The sequence below is a fragment of the Aspergillus wentii genome (assembly GCF_001890725.1).
Source record: "Aspergillus wentii DTO 134E9 unplaced genomic scaffold ASPWEscaffold_1, whole genome shotgun sequence".
Classification (NCBI taxonomy): Eukaryota; Fungi; Ascomycota; class Eurotiomycetes; order Eurotiales; family Aspergillaceae; genus Aspergillus; species Aspergillus wentii.
This window is the reverse complement of record NW_024467832.1, coordinates 557679-573014: the sequence shown is the minus strand read 5'-3', so window position 1 is coordinate 573014 and position 15336 is coordinate 557679. Positions and strand designations below refer to the sequence as shown.

At 49.3% G+C, this 15336-nt stretch overlaps 7 protein-coding genes and 1 non-coding gene across 8 annotated transcripts; 3 read left to right on the top strand and 5 right to left on the bottom strand.

Moving 5' to 3' along the window:
* Window positions 1-335: 335 nt before the first annotated feature.
* ASPWEDRAFT_t1 lies at window positions 336-407 on the bottom strand. The gene has a single exon. It is a non-coding gene; the product is annotated as a tRNA-Arg (tRNA).
* Window positions 408-907: 500 nt separating this feature from the next.
* Window positions 908-1167, bottom strand: ASPWEDRAFT_33548 (uncharacterized protein). The gene has a single exon (XM_040833814.1). The coding sequence runs from the start codon at window positions 1110-1112 to the stop codon at window positions 948-950; it is 165 nt and encodes a 54-aa protein (XP_040693891.1). The 5' UTR covers window positions 1113-1167; the 3' UTR covers window positions 908-947.
* On the top strand, window positions 1147-2700 carry ASPWEDRAFT_33546 (uncharacterized protein). Its single transcript, XM_040833813.1, has 2 exons — window positions 1147-1846; window positions 1937-2700. Exons 1-2 carry the CDS (start codon window positions 1513-1515, stop codon window positions 2236-2238), a joined length of 636 nt encoding a protein of 211 aa, XP_040693890.1. The 5' UTR covers window positions 1147-1512; the 3' UTR covers window positions 2239-2700.
* A 770-nt stretch (window positions 2701-3470) lies between these two features.
* ASPWEDRAFT_33545 (guanine nucleotide exchange factor SDO1) lies at window positions 3471-5098 on the bottom strand. Its single transcript, XM_040833812.1, has 2 exons — window positions 4881-5098; window positions 3471-4766 (listed from the first exon to the last, which is right to left on the bottom strand). The coding sequence occupies exons 1-2, from the start codon at window positions 4945-4947 to the stop codon at window positions 3817-3819; spliced, it is 1017 nt and encodes a 338-aa protein (XP_040693889.1). The 5' UTR covers window positions 4948-5098; the 3' UTR covers window positions 3471-3816.
* A 405-nt stretch (window positions 5099-5503) lies between these two features.
* On the top strand, window positions 5504-7553 carry cp3 (carboxypeptidase C PRC1). Its single transcript, XM_040833811.1, has 2 exons — window positions 5504-6062; window positions 6125-7553. The coding sequence occupies exons 1-2, from the start codon at window positions 5576-5578 to the stop codon at window positions 7288-7290; spliced, it is 1653 nt and encodes a 550-aa protein (XP_040693888.1). The 5' UTR covers window positions 5504-5575; the 3' UTR covers window positions 7291-7553.
* A 283-nt stretch (window positions 7554-7836) lies between these two features.
* ASPWEDRAFT_63664 (40S ribosomal protein uS13) lies at window positions 7837-8894 on the bottom strand. Its single transcript, XM_040838707.1, has 3 exons — window positions 8767-8894; window positions 8406-8571; window positions 7837-8272 (listed from the first exon to the last, which is right to left on the bottom strand). Exons 1-3 carry the CDS (start codon window positions 8768-8770, stop codon window positions 7975-7977), a joined length of 468 nt encoding a protein of 155 aa, XP_040693887.1. The 5' UTR covers window positions 8771-8894; the 3' UTR covers window positions 7837-7974.
* Window positions 8895-10091: 1197 nt separating this feature from the next.
* On the top strand, window positions 10092-12890 carry ASPWEDRAFT_22412 (uncharacterized protein; the record flags this gene model as incomplete). The annotated part of the gene is made up of 1 exon (XM_040832330.1): window positions 10092-12890. One exon carries the CDS (start codon window positions 10092-10094, stop codon window positions 12888-12890), a length of 2799 nt encoding a protein of 932 aa, XP_040693886.1.
* A 651-nt stretch (window positions 12891-13541) lies between these two features.
* On the bottom strand, window positions 13542-14968 carry ASPWEDRAFT_33541 (peroxidase). Its single transcript, XM_040833810.1, has 2 exons — window positions 14589-14968; window positions 13542-14514 (listed from the first exon to the last, which is right to left on the bottom strand). The coding sequence occupies exons 1-2, from the start codon at window positions 14696-14698 to the stop codon at window positions 13683-13685; spliced, it is 942 nt and encodes a 313-aa protein (XP_040693885.1). The 5' UTR covers window positions 14699-14968; the 3' UTR covers window positions 13542-13682.
* Window positions 14969-15336: the final 368 nt, after the last annotated feature.

Sequence of the window (15336 nt, the reverse complement as noted above, 5' to 3'; positions counted from 1 at the left end):
GACTGTACATACATGGATGGTCGTACGTCCAACACACCGCATATTGGTGGTTGGCATGGCATGGATGCATTGGTGTCTGAGACATCTTCAAGACAATAGTTTGCTGCAGGCGAGACTTCCAGAAGGAATGCTAAGACTGGCATTCTCGAATGACATCATCGTGGTCTTGGTTTCGGAATGTGTCGTCGATAAGGTTGGCATACCACGGGGTGTCCGTATTAGTTCTTATTAGTAGTCTGCTATGATAGTTGAGCTGGCAAAAAAGCAGCCTATGCTATTCATAAACAAAAAGTAGCATCCATACACCTATGGATGGATGCTGTGCAGAAAAATATTGACCGACGCAGGGATCGAACCTGCAATCTTTTGATTCGTAGTCAAACGCCTTGCCATTGGGCCAGCCGGCCTGATCTTGTTGAGACAGACAGACCCTGAGTGCCTCATTAACCAATCTCAGCCGGAAGCATCGTGCCGAGTGGGGCAACGCTTGGCGGGTCACAGCGCCAACCATTACCCCGTGGGCTCCAATTGGCTGCATGAGCTGGAACCACCGTTACGATACAATACAGTACGGTGTTTCATTCGCGATTCGGTGAGTCTGACGTCGTGTTATCCCGGCGACAATCCATGAGAGCCAGCCTGTTCCTTGCCTTGAGCCGATCGGTCCGTTTTGCCCGTCTTTTCTGGAATTCTTCGCTGCAGGACCACGACAGCAAATGCGCCATTTTCCTTGCCACCGAGTCTCTGAGCGACTGTACACGAAGTCCTTTGCCTCTTAGGTTCTTGCCTCTTGCCATCGTGCCTAATGGGACGGGTATTATCATGCCTAACAGGGTATATTATATCATAGAATAATCATACAACATAGTGCGACATAGTAGATGCAACGTGAATGTACTTTTGTTGCGATACCAAGGAACTCTGCTCCATCGCTGCCGGAACAGGAATCACCGGTGTTGGGGTGCATGAAACCATTTGCTTTCTCCGTGGGGGATCGTGAGGCCATTGGCATAAAACCACAGCATAAGAAAGACGCACAGACTGGACGAGAATCTCCACGTTCCCCTCCCTTGTTGAATCCCTTCCGTCCAGGCCGTCTTATCTCTCGCCATTATTATTACATTTCCAAGTTATTACCACTCTTAACCGCAGTTGACGACCGACGCCCCCATAATAATTCCTACGCCATTCAATCATCAGGTACGCTACCACTGGTATTATTTCCTATTACTACTCGCTTAATCCCTCTTCTGTCTTACTTCTTCCTCTCTCTTTCCTCTTTTCATCTTTACCCTTTCTATCATTCATTCCACCGTCTTCCTCCTCCCTAACCTCTCTAGGTAAATGATGATAGAAAGGTTATCGTGTCAACCCGTCCACCGCTTGTGCTTGCACGCCCCTCTTCGCGTCTCCCTCGCTGGGATTTGTCTGCTGCCGTAAGGCACGGGCTTGACGCCCCGACTGTCGACCTCAACAACGTCTCATCCCTTCTTCGTTCCTCACAAACTCAATATGGCTTTTCGAGAAAAGGTCAAACGGGCCTTCCATCGCTCAACCAACAGTACCTCGTCTAAATCAAAAGGCAATGGCACCCCAATTAAGATTGAGTACTATAAGCGCCATGAGATCCCTCGCTCCAAGTTCCGTGGACCTTTCGACCCTGAACATCAAAAGAGATTGGCTGCTTGGTCGTTCGATGCTGCTTCTGCTGAACGACCTCGTTCGATGGATCTGTCTCTCTCCCCATGTGCGACTGTGCCGGATTACTTGAGACCCCACGAGGAGGACGAGGATGTCGCTCCGGATCATGTTCCCGATCACCGGCCCCAAGCGGATTTCTTAGACTGTATGTGCACCTTATATAGATTCTATATAATGTTCCCTTATCTTATGAACATCAAGTATATTCATGACGACATTCTAACCAACGCCTCAGCTACTGTTACCGTCACACATGCCGAATACGCTCCTGATCGCCAAAACGATGCGGGATCCGAGTCTTCTACGGCCGTCGATCCCGAGAGCCTTACTGGTTCGATGATGACGCTACTCCCCGACAACAGTCCGGAGGATCACATCAGCCATCTCAAGGAAACTGTTCGCTACACCTCGCCGGCTGTAAGGGCTACTCCTTTGCCCATGTCGCCCAAGGGGCCCATGTCTCCCAAGGGAACCTTCATGCCCTTCTCTCCCGATGATCTGGCACGGGCGTTGAACGCCGTGCAGATCTGCTCATAAATATGAGCCATCTGTCTTCAGGCAAGATCACCTTCCTTTTATTCTATCTGTCCAAGCGACTCGTCGACCTGGTCGACTATTATCTGCGTCCCTGGCGTACGCTTTTCAGCTATTCACCCGACGGGGATTAGACAATCTGGCATTAAGCCACTGAACCGATTTTAATCATCAGACGAGTCAAGACGATGACGCTCGAATATGAGTCAGTCATCCGATGACTCGTCCCTTCTTGCATGCTTCGGATTGGCCGACTCAACACAACTGGGCTTTCACTTTTCTTATTCCCAGAGTCGAACATCCATCCAAGCACAATTATTGCATTGCGATTGAGCGTATACCCGTTCTGGCGGTTTTGCTTTTTCCAGCGGGGGACTTCTGTTCTCCCCTGCTATCGATAATCTAGTGATAGACGAATGAATCTATTGTACGATTTCAATATTCTTTTCCATTAATCCACTTATCATACTCCAACAGCGTAGATCTAGAAACTACGCTCCGTAATTGGAGTAAGTAAGACGTCGCCTCGATAAGAAGAGAAAACAACCTACCCCGCCAAGAAAATAGCGCTTCGCACATGGCAGAAAAAGACGAAAATCACCACCGCTGCACCTCCATATATTGCAATGATAATCGCAGCCCAAACGACTAGTCTTCAACTCTAGTGACACTCTGAGTCAATAAATTCCCAGTCCAGCCCTCCCCGATCGCCAGTCACATCTACCAGCCGACAGCTCGTCCAGTGAGGAAATGGATGACTCTTCATTCTACTTATCTAGACTCTGGCAAGTCTGGTTAGTGCTGCGTTGGTCCAATCTTTAGTGTACTACTGCCCACTTCTGGCCGTTCCGAAGTTTACGCCGGAGCTCTGGGAATTGGTCCGTACTCCATTGTGAATTTGGTTGATTTTAGAGTTAAGTTATGATTTGAAGATTTAACCTACCTAGTCAGGGGAGGCGGAAAAGCTTGTCCTAGTTTACCTAGTCAGTTAGTAACTGGATTTACTTAGTCTATGCCCTGGTAGTGTACTTTTGTTTTCTTCGCTTTTGCTTTTTCGATTGGTAATTGGTTTTGGGGCGTTTATGCATTATCGACTTGGGGATTGGATGGGTATTCGTGGATGGTGAGTTGGTGGTTGGTGGTGTGTTGGCCTTGAGTGTGCGTCTGCATGCATTGCATATATAGGGATGAACTGACGTACTCGTAGATAATGGATGTTCAAGGTTTTCGGGTTGGTTCTTTTGTCTGGGGATGATAGGCCATGGTTTTTTATTAATTGTTGGATAATGGGCTTGTGTTTTGTAAACTCTGTTGTAGTTGTTGGGATCGTGAATATATTTTGTGTCACCCATCTTCCATATTGATCATCTCAATGTGTGAGGGTTTGTAGAAGGTTGGTAGTGATTTTGTTGAGTTTATTTATGCAGTACCTCTAGGTATTATTCTAACATGTACAACATAGGTAGGCAATACAGACGGTGTACTCGCATAAGTTGGCAATATGTGCAGTACGTACAAAATCATAATCTATTGAACTTTTCATACCCAATCATAGCATCTCGTTATAAACACAAAAAACATTTACTCTTCATGCGTCACAGTCATATCCAACACTTCAACTCGTCCCCGTCCTCGTGTCTCGTTACCCACGAACTCGTTCAGTCCCTTGTATGCGCCGGGCTCGGCGAATCCAACCACCTCCCATTCATCGCCACCGATGACTTCCTGTGACTCGATCGACTCGATGTAGCCCAGAATCTTGTCCTTGACGTTACTCGGTGTCTTGGGGGCAGCCTCTGCATCAGATTTGCCATCTTCGGCGTCGGAATCTTGCTGTCGGGCGGCTCTCGATTTCGGGCCCTTTTTGCCCTTGTTGGATTTGGAGTTACCGGACGGTGCCTCCTTTTCTTTACTTGCTCCCCCTCCCGACGGGGCCTTGACTGAATGTTTGAGAATCGAGACTGGACAAGTAACACGGAGACGCATGCGAGCCCGCATGACAGGAATAGGCTGCCACGCAATAAGCGCCTTCATGGCATCCAGAGCCTGACTCTTCGCGGACTTATTCGGTGCCACGCCCGTCCACATAGGCTTTCGCGGCTGCGCAGCACCCTTCTCATCTGTCGCTCCACTCCCCTCGCCCTGCGTCTGCTGCATCTGTCCACTCGCCGAACTGAGCTGATCCAGCGCCTTGGAAATCATGCCGGGCGTGTAGACACGCTTCGTGGTCGGATCGACTAACCGCCCCGATACGATATCCAGCAGTTCCTTCTCGACACGCTCTGATATTTCCTTGCGCTCGCGTTCGCCAACCTGCACTTCGCCCTTGCGCAGGATCTCTTGTCGGATTTCATCGGCGGGGATGTTTGCGCCGAAGGCTTTGGTTAGTTCGGCTGAGGGGGCGGTTTGAGCCTTGGAGACGGAGAGGAAGATTGTGGGGACTTGGAGGACATTGTCGAGGTCTTTTTCGGCTCCGGAGCGGTATTCGAGGAGTTTGTTCTTGTAGCAGGCGAGTTCGAAGCGCTTTTTGCCTAGACAAGGGAAAAATGTTAGCGGGGGTGGCGGGGTAACTTGAATATATGGTTCTGGGGGATGAAAAATGGGCAAGGTATTTCTGCATGATAAAAAAAAAATGATGAACATACCCTTCTTTAGTCGGACGACTGATACATTTGTGAATTTGATCTGATTTGATGGTTGGTTGATAGGCATTTTGATGAGTGTGTTTTGTGAAGCCGCAGGGGCGGTTTGATATGAAAGAGTTGGAACCAATATATCCCTCTGCCTTAGGACAACGGCTTATATGTATCGAATCTCAGGTAATGGCAAATGAATCCGGTTTGATGCTGGTCTTAAATTTTTGTTGATTATCGGTGATATCAGATTCAAATCTGCGATGACGCCTGGTCTCGTGACTCACGATGACTCAGCCCAGCCGTTGACTTGGCTGGCGGACAACTCGCCCTCTGATTGGCTGCCCTCCCTATCGTCCCAATGTAAGGTCACCGCTGGGCTGCTGTAGGTACTATCGGCCCGGAGGCGTCATCGGCTGCCATTCCCCATTCCCCCATCCGTCTCCTCACCTCTCACCTCTCTTCTCTCTCCTCTTTCCATCCTTCATCTTCTGTTTATCATTCCATCTCTTGTTTTTCATCAACTTTTATTAATACTGTTTTCTGGTTCTCCTAGTGTAAGCTTTTCACTCACTATCCCTTCCTGATAGCGTGATACTGATAACATAGCTGTTTGCCATATAGACCGCCAAGGTCCTCCAGTCCTTCCTATTGCCATTTCATCACTCTCTGGCAGCTGTCTCGTTCGAGGATATATCTAAATCATAATGAGAGTCATCCCAGCTACTATGCTGGTCGGAGCGGCCACCGCGGCCGTTCCTCCCTTCCAGCAGATCCTCGGCTACACTGAGCAGGGTGCGGAGAGCCTGTCTAAGGGAGCCGAAAGCCTGTCCAAGCCGCTCCATCACTTCCAGGAACAGCTCAAGACCCTCTCGGACGATGCTCGTCAGCTCTGGGATGAAATGTCCAGTGCATTCCCGGAGAGCTTCGACCGCAACCCTCTCTTCTCGTTGCCCAAGAAGCACAACCGTCGTCCTGACTCGCATTGGGATCACATTGTCCGTGGTTCTGATGTCCAGGGCGTCTGGGTGACCAACTCCAAGGGTGAAAAGGAGCGTGACATCGATGGCAAGCTCGAGAACTACGATCTCAGAACTAAGAAGATCAACCCTGCTTCTCTTGGCATTGACCCAGGTGTGACCCAATACACCGGTTATCTGGATGACAACGAGAATGACAAGCACTTGTTCTACTGTAAGTGATTCCCTTTGGATAATTCCTGGCTCATGTTTTGATGCTAACTGTTGGTTGAAAAGGGTTCTTCGAGTCTCGTAACGACCCCAAGAATGACCCCGTTGTCCTTTGGTTGAACGGTGGCCCTGGCTGCTCTTCTCTCACTGGTCTGTTCCTGGAGCTTGGACCTAGCTCAATTGGCAAGAACATCAAGCCAATCTACAATGATTTCTCATGGAACAACAACGCTTCCGTTATTTTCCTTGACCAGCCTGTCAATGTTGGCTACTCCTACAGTGGTTCTTCCGTCAGTGACACCACTGCGGCTGGCAAGGACGTCTATGCTCTGATGTCCTTGTTCTTCAAGCAGTTCCCCCAGTATGCCACGCAGGACTTCCACATTGCCGGAGAGTCTTACGGTGGTCACTACATTCCTGCTTTTGCCTCGGAGATTCTGTCTCACAAGAAGCGTAACATCAACCTCAAGTCCGTTCTCATCGGTAACGGTCTTACCGACCCTTACACCCAGTATGAGCACTACCGCCCCATGGCTTGTGGTGAGGGTGGATACCCTGCTGTCTTGGACAAGGGCACTTGCCAGTCCATGGACAACTCCCTGTCTACTTGCCAGAGAATGATCAGCGCGTGCTATAGCTCCGAGAGCCTTTGGTCTTGCCTTCCCGCTTCGATTTACTGCAACAATGCCATGATTGGTCCTTACCAGAGCACTGGTATGAACCCCTACGATATCCGCGGCCCATGTGAGGACAGCAGCAGCCTCTGCTACAAGGGCATGGGTTACGTGAGTGACTACCTCAACCAGCGCGATGTCCAGGAAGCTGTGGGTGCCGAAGTCAGTGACTACGAGTCTTGCAACATGAACATCAACCAGAACTTCCAGATGCACGGTGACTGGATGAAGCCTTTCCACCGTCTTGTTCCCGGTCTTCTCGAGCAGATCCCCGTCTTGATCTATGCTGGTGACGCCGACTTCATCTGCAACTGGTTGGGCAACAAGGCCTGGACCGACGCTCTGGAATGGCCCGAGCATGAGCAGTACGCCGCCACTCCTCTTGAGGACCTCAAGATTGTCGACAACGAGCACAAGGGCAAGAAGATTGGTGAGATAAAGTCCCACGGCAACCTCACCTTTGTGCGTATCTTCCAGGCCGGCCACATGGTTCCCATGGACCAGCCCGAGGGCGGTCTTGAATTCTACAACCGCTGGCTCAAGGGTGAGTTGGTCTAAACCAATAGATGTTCTGGACTAGCTTGCAATGATTTTTCGTGTTTTTTGGCTTCAAGTTTTGCTCGCATGTAATGTGTCCACGACATATGTCTTCCGACACGCTTGCTACAGAATGTATGACTCTTTCTGGTAACGGTGCAACGTATATAGGGTTCAACAGTTTTAGTTAGAATTGACATATTGAGAATAATACACGGTGCCTGTAGAGTTAGATCTGATTACAATAAGAGAAAAAGGTCTACGAAGTCGGAGTACGGTGCCCTAGACCTAAGGCTAGGTTGGACCCTATACTTGACAATAGAGTAGAAGCAGTAAGGTGTCTCAGCCCTACATGTGACGGCAGGATAAAGAAGCAGTAGTGTAAAGCGTAAAAACCAATGTTGGGAATTTGGAACATTAATCACATCAATTCAAAACGCCTTGGGGCAGTTTCATGGTCGTAACATCCTTGTCGCCAGTACGAGGACCAGTAGTATGAATCCTGGAGAACGTCGAGGAAGAAAAAGGAAATTGTATGTTTCATTTCATATTGGTATGATTCTTTCACTTTTTTGGGCCCGGTTTTTTTATATTCGAGTCCCATGAATTCCTTTAAAAACACACCAACATACAAAAAGGAACCCCCTCCCCAGATCGACTCCGGCAAGCAAGAAGGAACGGAAGCAGATATCCCTCGCGAGTTGTTTAGCCCTTCTTCTTGCTGACACCGACGGTGCGTCCACGGCGACCGGTGGTCTTGGTGTGCTGTCCACGGACACGGAGACCCCAGTAGTGACGGAGACCACGGTGGGAGCGGATCTTCTTGAGACGCTCGAGGTCCTCACGGAGCTTGCTGTCGAGACCGTTGGAGAGAACCTGGGAGTCCTTGCCATCGGTGATGTCGCGCTGTCTGTTGAGGAACCAGGTGGGGATCTTGTACTGGGTGGGGTTCTGGAGGATGGTGACCACACGCTCGAGCTCTTCGGTGGTCAGCTCACCAGCACTGTATTTGAAATTCGAGTCAGCTTTCTGTTGTAGATTCTCGTAGTTTATCTTCCTCCAAAGTCGAATCCTCCACATTTTGCTCCGTAGCTTCCGAAAATTTTCATCTCATAGGAATTGGATTTCCAACGTACCGCTTGGTGAGGTCAACATCGGCCTTCTTGCAGACCAAGTTGGAGTAGCGGCGACCAACACCCTTGATCTTGGTCAAGGCGTACATGATCTTCTGCTTGCCGTCAACATTAGTGTTGAGCAGACGCAAGATGTACTGGAAGTTCGTCTTCTCGCCGGACACGAGCGCTGTAGTCACAAAAAAATCGCAGTCAGCCTTCCAGGTTCCTTTCTTCTTCTTTGCTCTTTTTTGCCATATCGTCTTCTGCCTTTCACCAACGGCACCTCCCCAAAAACCGTGTCATCTCCTCATTTCTTCCACCCAACGGGAAAAGCAGCAGCTGGCAAACAATGATGCATCTCGGGAACAGGTATTGCACGTACACATGATGGGCGATGGCGCGACGGTATCGCGATGGGTTGTCGACAGCGAGAGGGGTGACAAGGAGATGAAATCGAGGGCCTCGCAGTGCTTCCAACTTTGCTCCGTTGTGGGATCGGGTAAGTCACGGGCTAGCTTGATGGGGAATGGTGCGCTTGAGGGCTCGCTTGTTGCGGCGCTAAACCGGAAGAAGATAAATTGCCTCCAGAACGCACTAGCCTATTTTTGATTTCTGTGCACGTGATGTTGGTGGTAATATGACAGTAATATAACCGTACCAATACAAAGGTAGTAATCTATTGGACGTCAACATCTTCACTTCTTCTTTGTTGTTTTTCTTTCATCTGCTCTCATTATTGCAAAGATGAAACTCGAGCTCGTTGTCTTCGTATCGAGAAATCATGGTAGATCTGATTTGATTCCGAAAATATCTTTCTATCCTTTGGGCCACGCGCTGTGGCTGACGTATCTTCGCAACTTCGTCGATAGCGCTTTGTCTCCAGTTCTTCTTGACTTTTCGTGTCTATGGAAATATTTGAGGGCTGGGAATAGCCCAAAATCTGCTCTTGAATCGATATCATGCCACAATATTTGGGTTAGCCAAAAGACGGGCATCGGACGACAAGATGTTGCTCAACCAATCTATCCTCGACTAACATAGCACGGAAGACAAATCTATGATTATTTTTAACTGACGGTCATTCATAGGAGAATGAGCTGTTGTCTTTTCCATTAGGCTGATGCTAAATCTGCCAGATTCTCTGCGATGGCAAACCTATGAAGTGCTCTTAAAATAGCTTCATACAAGCTCTTTATCTGAAAATCAACGAGTTAGTCCTGATGAATCAAAACTCGAAATGATTTCTTTGACTCAACCTGGAATCTAAGGCTTATATTGACAAGAGCTTTCACCGTCTGGGTTTGGACAATCGGCCCTTTTGTGTACTGACAGTGCAAATTTAGAAACGAATTATATAGCACAAAGCATCGAGCAAAAGAACTCTTTCGAAGCAGAATGAGTACCATAGCTGCCATAGCGAAGCCTTTGATCACAATGGCCGAGAGATGCTCACATCCCAGGATCCGTTGTCTTTCACAGTGTGCAAGAATTATGTTGAATGATTTCTTTGTCCTCGAAGACCACTTGGATGGCACGGCTCCTCGACCCCAATGCCTTCGTCTTGTACATTAGTTGATTCCGTTTCGCTCGACCAGTTTTCCTGCTTTCCACTCCTGCATACTTTTTACCAGCAAATTGTGAATAAACATAATATCCGAACATATCGTTTAATTGCTATTTGAAAACCCGTTTGTGCATTGGCCCAAAATGAGCCACTATCTTTTTTCTTCGAAGCCGTTAGCGACAGACTATCCAGACCCTCCTCTTCAGTACCCCGTGTTCCCGCTGTATGAGCTTTCCGACCCGCCTCCACATTGGCGTTTCGCCGGTCACAGGCCAGATGAAACTGTTCGTGCTCGCAGATTCAGACGACCGCAACTAGAGGCGATGTTAAAATATCACTCATATGGAATCGAAATGGGAATGAACTCACGCTCTACAAACGAGAGAGTTGTCAGGGCCATTATGAAACTCATGTATTACATAGCGGATGAGCACCGACCTTCATCATGGGCCGAGCTAGCTGATTTCACCCGGGATGCTGGCCCTCGTCTTTTACGGCTCAAGATCGATTACCCGTCGTGTCCTTTGCCTATTAGCCGACACCACCCTGAGCTCCCAGCCCCAGACGCTGTAACGCATCCAGAATACGTTAGGCCCCCCGAGGCACCCGCGAGTTTACCCGACTCCTATGTTGAACGGAAATTACTTACAGCGAATACAAACAGTCCCGACGCTGAAGAAGAGGAAGCCACGGGTGTTGCTGGTGGAGATGGGGAGGAGGGTAATGGGAATGATGACCGTGATAATCGGCGCAAGAAGAAAAAGACCAGGAAGACACAGGCAAAGGCGAGAGCGACGAAGGTAAAGAAGACAAAAAAGAAGAATACAACAAATGCACCTCCAACCTACAACGAACAAGCCGTCGTCGAAGCCGTCGAAAGGGCTGTTATGCAGTTTGCATATGGTGACCTCAAGCGACATCCTAGTGCTGCACCCCAATTCCCGCGGCCCTCCATCACTGCAACAACGGAGGGGGATCTGCTGAAGTCAGTCATTGGTTCCTTCTCAGCGATATCCGATGTGACACTCAGCGAAGATGCTAGTAATCGCTTCATACTGTCCCTCGACCCGAACGGAGCTGTTTATCGTTATCGGGGTCGAGGCCCTGTATGGAACGCTCTTTCTTGTGCAGTTGATAGCGTCATTGTTGCGGGGAAGCTGCTTGATGCTGGCTCCACTATGATTGATCGCAAAGAAGATGGATGGCAGAACCGTTTCACAGAGGTCGAACGGGCATTCATCGAAGCCACGGACATCAATTGGGACGTTTGCTCCTGGCAACGGAGTATGGAACTTCGAGATCAATTTTGGTGCTTGCTGGCAGCTGCCTCGCCGAATATTCAGCTCGCAAAACCTAACCCACCAGTTACTGTCTGGGCTGAATGCACCAAGAATTTCGCACAGTTTCAATTCGCCTACGGTGAAGCAGGGACAACCTGTGCATGTCAAGGAGCCAACCAGATGAGCCAACAAGAGTGTTACCCGTCCCTTGTGAAGCCTCCAGTGGAAGAGGGTGATCAGGATGGTGTGTCGATGCAAGAGGTTATAGCTCGCTACTTTGCTCCCTATCATGTAATGGATTGTGCATCTTGCGGTGCGAAGGAGGCAACTATCCGCGCCAAGTCCTTTGACAGTCTCCCCTTGCGTATGGCTGTGGCACTGGATGAATCCATCTGGGTCCGGAATCACACAGAAGATATACACTTTACCTACGATGATGGCTCTGACGAAGAAAATACAGCACATTACCGCTGGCTGGGGGGTGTTTACTTTCTGCATACTAATTTCCGCGTTTTCTGGACGGACAGTGAAAGGGGAGAAGCGAATACGGGCGAGATACGTACATACGACCCCATAAACGCGATGGGCACGATCGTGGGCGGGATTCCACCAGAGAAGCCGGATGACAGAGTGCCTGCAGCATGGTGGCATAAGAGGCCTATCCCACTGCTGTTCTACGAGCGTGTCATGGACCCCGAACCCGGTCTTCTTGAGGTGGCCCAAAAATCAATTCATGATATGATACTTGCTCAGAACCAGGAAAAACCGATCTTTCACCACCATACACCTTGGGCTCAGTCTGATATTCTTCTTGGTCAACCATCCGAACCACTTTGGATCCCTCTTCTCCCAACTGATGGCAATCGTTACCACACATCTTCAGTCGCCTACCAGCCTGCTCCATCGAATGGCCAAGCTGATACTCAGGCTCTACAGACTACGAACCAGCAGGCCTATCCATGGATGCCCATTTCACCACAGGCTGGATTTCAACCTCAAGTTTACCCATGGATGCCAACTACACCAGGTACAATAAAGCCCTCGCCTACCCAGGCGAGCACAACTCCAGCAGTCAACAGTGTGTACCAAACGGTGAGCCCGCCGATGGATCCAATTTTCAGCAATGTGCCATCATCTTTCAATACCCCAATGCAAGCCCTGAATGCTGGCCTCCCGATGTTCGGGTTTCCAGTACCGAATTACGCCTCCACCTCGCCTCCCGGAATGATAATTTCTCCCCAGGCGATGAATACCTCTCCGACGAACGCCCTTGTCTTGCAGAACACCAATGATACGAATGCGCCTGCCTCAAATAGCCCTGGCAATTCGGCTGCAAACACGCAGACATCGCTGCCAGCGACCGATTCTAATGCAATGCAGATCAGCCCCCCGCAGCAGACCATACAGCCTGGCGCTTATTTCTGGGCCCAACCGCAACTAGTAAGCCCTCCAAACCAGCAAACTACGAGTCAATGGATCAACTCGGCAATGAGAATATCGAGGGCATTCCAGCCGAGGGTAATCCGGATCTTTCGGAAGCGCAAAGTAGAAGAGGTGGAGGAGGAGGAGGAAGATGATAATGACAATAAGGGCGGGAAGTCTGAACCACCCAAGAAGAAGCAGATGACTTCCACGCCAGCTTCTCAGAAGAAAATAGAGTGATGAGGAACGTACATGGTTAATGTGTGAGGGCATATAGCGTTTCTATTGTCTTTTTAGTTATACATTCATGGCATGTTGATATTATGGGGTTATTTGGTGTTTGAGTAATGATTACTTTTTGGCTTCGGTGATTGGTCGTTTGTGAACAGGGGTTTTGGTGACGATGCATCGCTTTACAAGCGGTTTTTCTGTGCTTTGCTCGTTTTCCCTACGGGTTTCCTTTAAAATATTTATCTATATAGTGATGAAATGGAAATGGCTTCAATTTCTTAAAGATATGCCATCTGCAAATGACCGTCGACCTGATTACTCTGAAAATCCGGGGTACGGAAAGTCAAGAATCCACATCAATACCTACCGACACTGTTAGCAGTACAACAATGCACACCAATTCTTCTGGTTATTTCCAAGGGGAAAATAACCAATAAAGATTTCCAAAAGTACCAAATTAATAATAAAAACAATAAGATTGACCAGCGATGTTGCAGCCGAAAGTGGCCGCGTATGTGCAGGGACCTGTTTCCCCGCAATATGGAATTGCCCCATCTTTCGCTGTCCTCGTCTCCTCGTCTCCTCTTCTTGTCTTCATCTCCTTCATCCTTCGCTTCCTTTTCATCTATCATCACTATGATCTTGCTACTTGCTTTGAGATGTGAATCTAAACAGTATATTCTTGATGGTATATGAAGCCTCTTTAATCTATTTACACATGAAACCGTCCTTTGACCTGTCTTCCCAATTACCCTGAAGACATTCTAACCATAACCTTGAAAAACAAAACAAGAAAGAAATTTACAGTCTAGCACGGAAAGGACAGCCACCACCCTGGCCCGATGAGGCACCAGGGGTGTTGCTCTTCTTCGGCGCAGAGATATATCCTCCCTTGACGTTGTCGGTGTTGATGATCGCCTCCTTCTCGTTTCGTTGGATTCCGAGCTCGATCAGCTTGGCAAATACCTTGGAGAAATGGTCGAAGAATAGGTCCTTGTCCTCGGCATAACGCTTGACCCAGACTGAGAAGGCAGGGTCGGTGAGGAGAGCGACGTCGGTGGGTAGCATCATCAGCTGCTCATCGCCCTCTTCCGCATCGGGGTCCTCATATACGAATTGGCTGACACCGTTTTCCAGTGTCTTGGGCTTCCATTCGAGCTTGAGGAGCAGCTTGAAGAACTGGTTCGAGAACCGGGTTGGGTTGTTCACCCATGGGCCGTTGAATCCACTACGGTCAGCGTGGCAACGGCCCAGGTTGTGTCCTCCAGCCAAGGCGACGATTTCCTGGTCGTTGAATCCCATACGGTAGAAGATGAAGCGGAGGTGGTCGGCGCCTTGGGCACCGTCAGGAAGGCGGCCTCGGGGTGGCACCTTGGAGTCATCGACGAGATCGGTCCGACCGGGTTTCCATGCGATATCGGGTCCGCCCATCTCTTTGATTGCGACTACTCCTGCTAATGTCCACAGGTCCGAGTATGTGATCCACGGGTGCTTCTCCTTTACGGGCTCTAGGAAAGCTCGTCCGTGCTGCAGACCAGCGTTGGCCGGGTCGCCACCCTCCGCTTCATATCGCATGCCTGCGCCATTGGAACCGCCTGTGTCGGTCTCGAGATCGTATGTGCCGGAGGCGTGCCTGCAGAAAACACGGTCGCGGTCAGTGGCGACGATACAACCGACGGGGAAACAAGGGGCGTTGAAAATACTCACCATGCCAGACGCACAAACACGGGGCCAGTGCTGCCATCGTCATAATCAGGCTTCTTCAGTTGGGCCACGATGTCCCTTTTCACGGCGTTATAGTCTCCGGCGCTGCTCATCTCGGCCGATAACAGATTCGTCTGGGGTAAAGAAGAGAAGATTCGGGTGGGTCAGGAGAGAGAGAAAGATTTTTGTGCTATCTTGGACAGTTTATCACAACAACTCAAGATGGGCAAAATGAAGAATAGTCCAGGGGGTATAGTGATTAAAGAAGAGAAGGAGAATTGAAAGACTTCAAGTCTGGGAGGCGTTTGCCATATTATTTCTCCCACATGAAGAGAGAATCGTGAAGTGGACCCGCGGCCCGAATCAATAATGTCGCCGATAGCAGTCAAAAGCCGAGGTCCATTGCTCGCCTGCCTTGCTGCGATTCACGCTGGTATAATTGCATTTCCATCCGGGGTTCGAAAGAGTGGGTTCGATTACTTTGCTGGATCTGTTATTTGCTACCTCATTTTTACGGTCTGAATCTATCCTGAACGCTGGGGCTGGACGGTTTAGGATGCCTCAGTCAACGAACCGACTATGGAATCATCGACTATGATTCTCCTTTCCATTTCAAATCGGCCAATCAGATAATTGCTTTTGGTGAAGTCACAACCCTCTTGAATCCCTCCCGCCCGACCAAATCAAATGCATCAAATGATCAAATGCCGCCGATGGCAACCGGACGCCAACCAGATTCAACCTCGGAATT

Coding starts and splice junctions, on each gene's coding strand:
- ASPWEDRAFT_33546 (XM_040833813.1), top strand. CDS start 1,513: ATGGCTTTTCGAGAAAAGGTCAAACGGGCCTTCCATCGCTCAACCAAC. Junction 1,847..1,936: donor CCAAGCGGATTTCTTAGACT/GTATGTGCACCT, acceptor CCAACGCCTCAG/CTACTGTTACCGTCACACAT.
- ASPWEDRAFT_33548 (XM_040833814.1), bottom strand. CDS start 1,112: ATGGCGAGAGATAAGACGGCCTGGACGGAAGGGATTCAACAAGGGAGG.
- ASPWEDRAFT_33545 (XM_040833812.1), bottom strand. CDS start 4,947: ATGCCTATCAACCAACCATCAAATCAGATCAAATTCACAAATGTATCA. Junction 4,767..4,880: donor AGTCGTCCGACTAAAGAAGG/GTATGTTCATCA, acceptor TCCCTTGTCTAG/GCAAAAAGCGCTTCGAACTC.
- cp3 (XM_040833811.1), top strand. CDS start 5,576: ATGAGAGTCATCCCAGCTACTATGCTGGTCGGAGCGGCCACCGCGGCC. Junction 6,063..6,124: donor TGACAAGCACTTGTTCTACT/GTAAGTGATTCC, acceptor TTGGTTGAAAAG/GGTTCTTCGAGTCTCGTAAC.
- ASPWEDRAFT_33541 (XM_040833810.1), bottom strand. CDS start 14,698: ATGAGCAGCGCCGGAGACTATAACGCCGTGAAAAGGGACATCGTGGCC. Junction 14,515..14,588: donor GTGTTTGTGCGTCTGGCATG/GTGAGTATTTTC, acceptor TGTTTTCTGCAG/GCACGCCTCCGGCACATACG.
- ASPWEDRAFT_63664 (XM_040838707.1), bottom strand. Junction 8,273..8,405: donor GATGTTGACCTCACCAAGCG/GTACGTTGGAAA, acceptor TTTCAAATACAG/TGCTGGTGAGCTGACCACCG.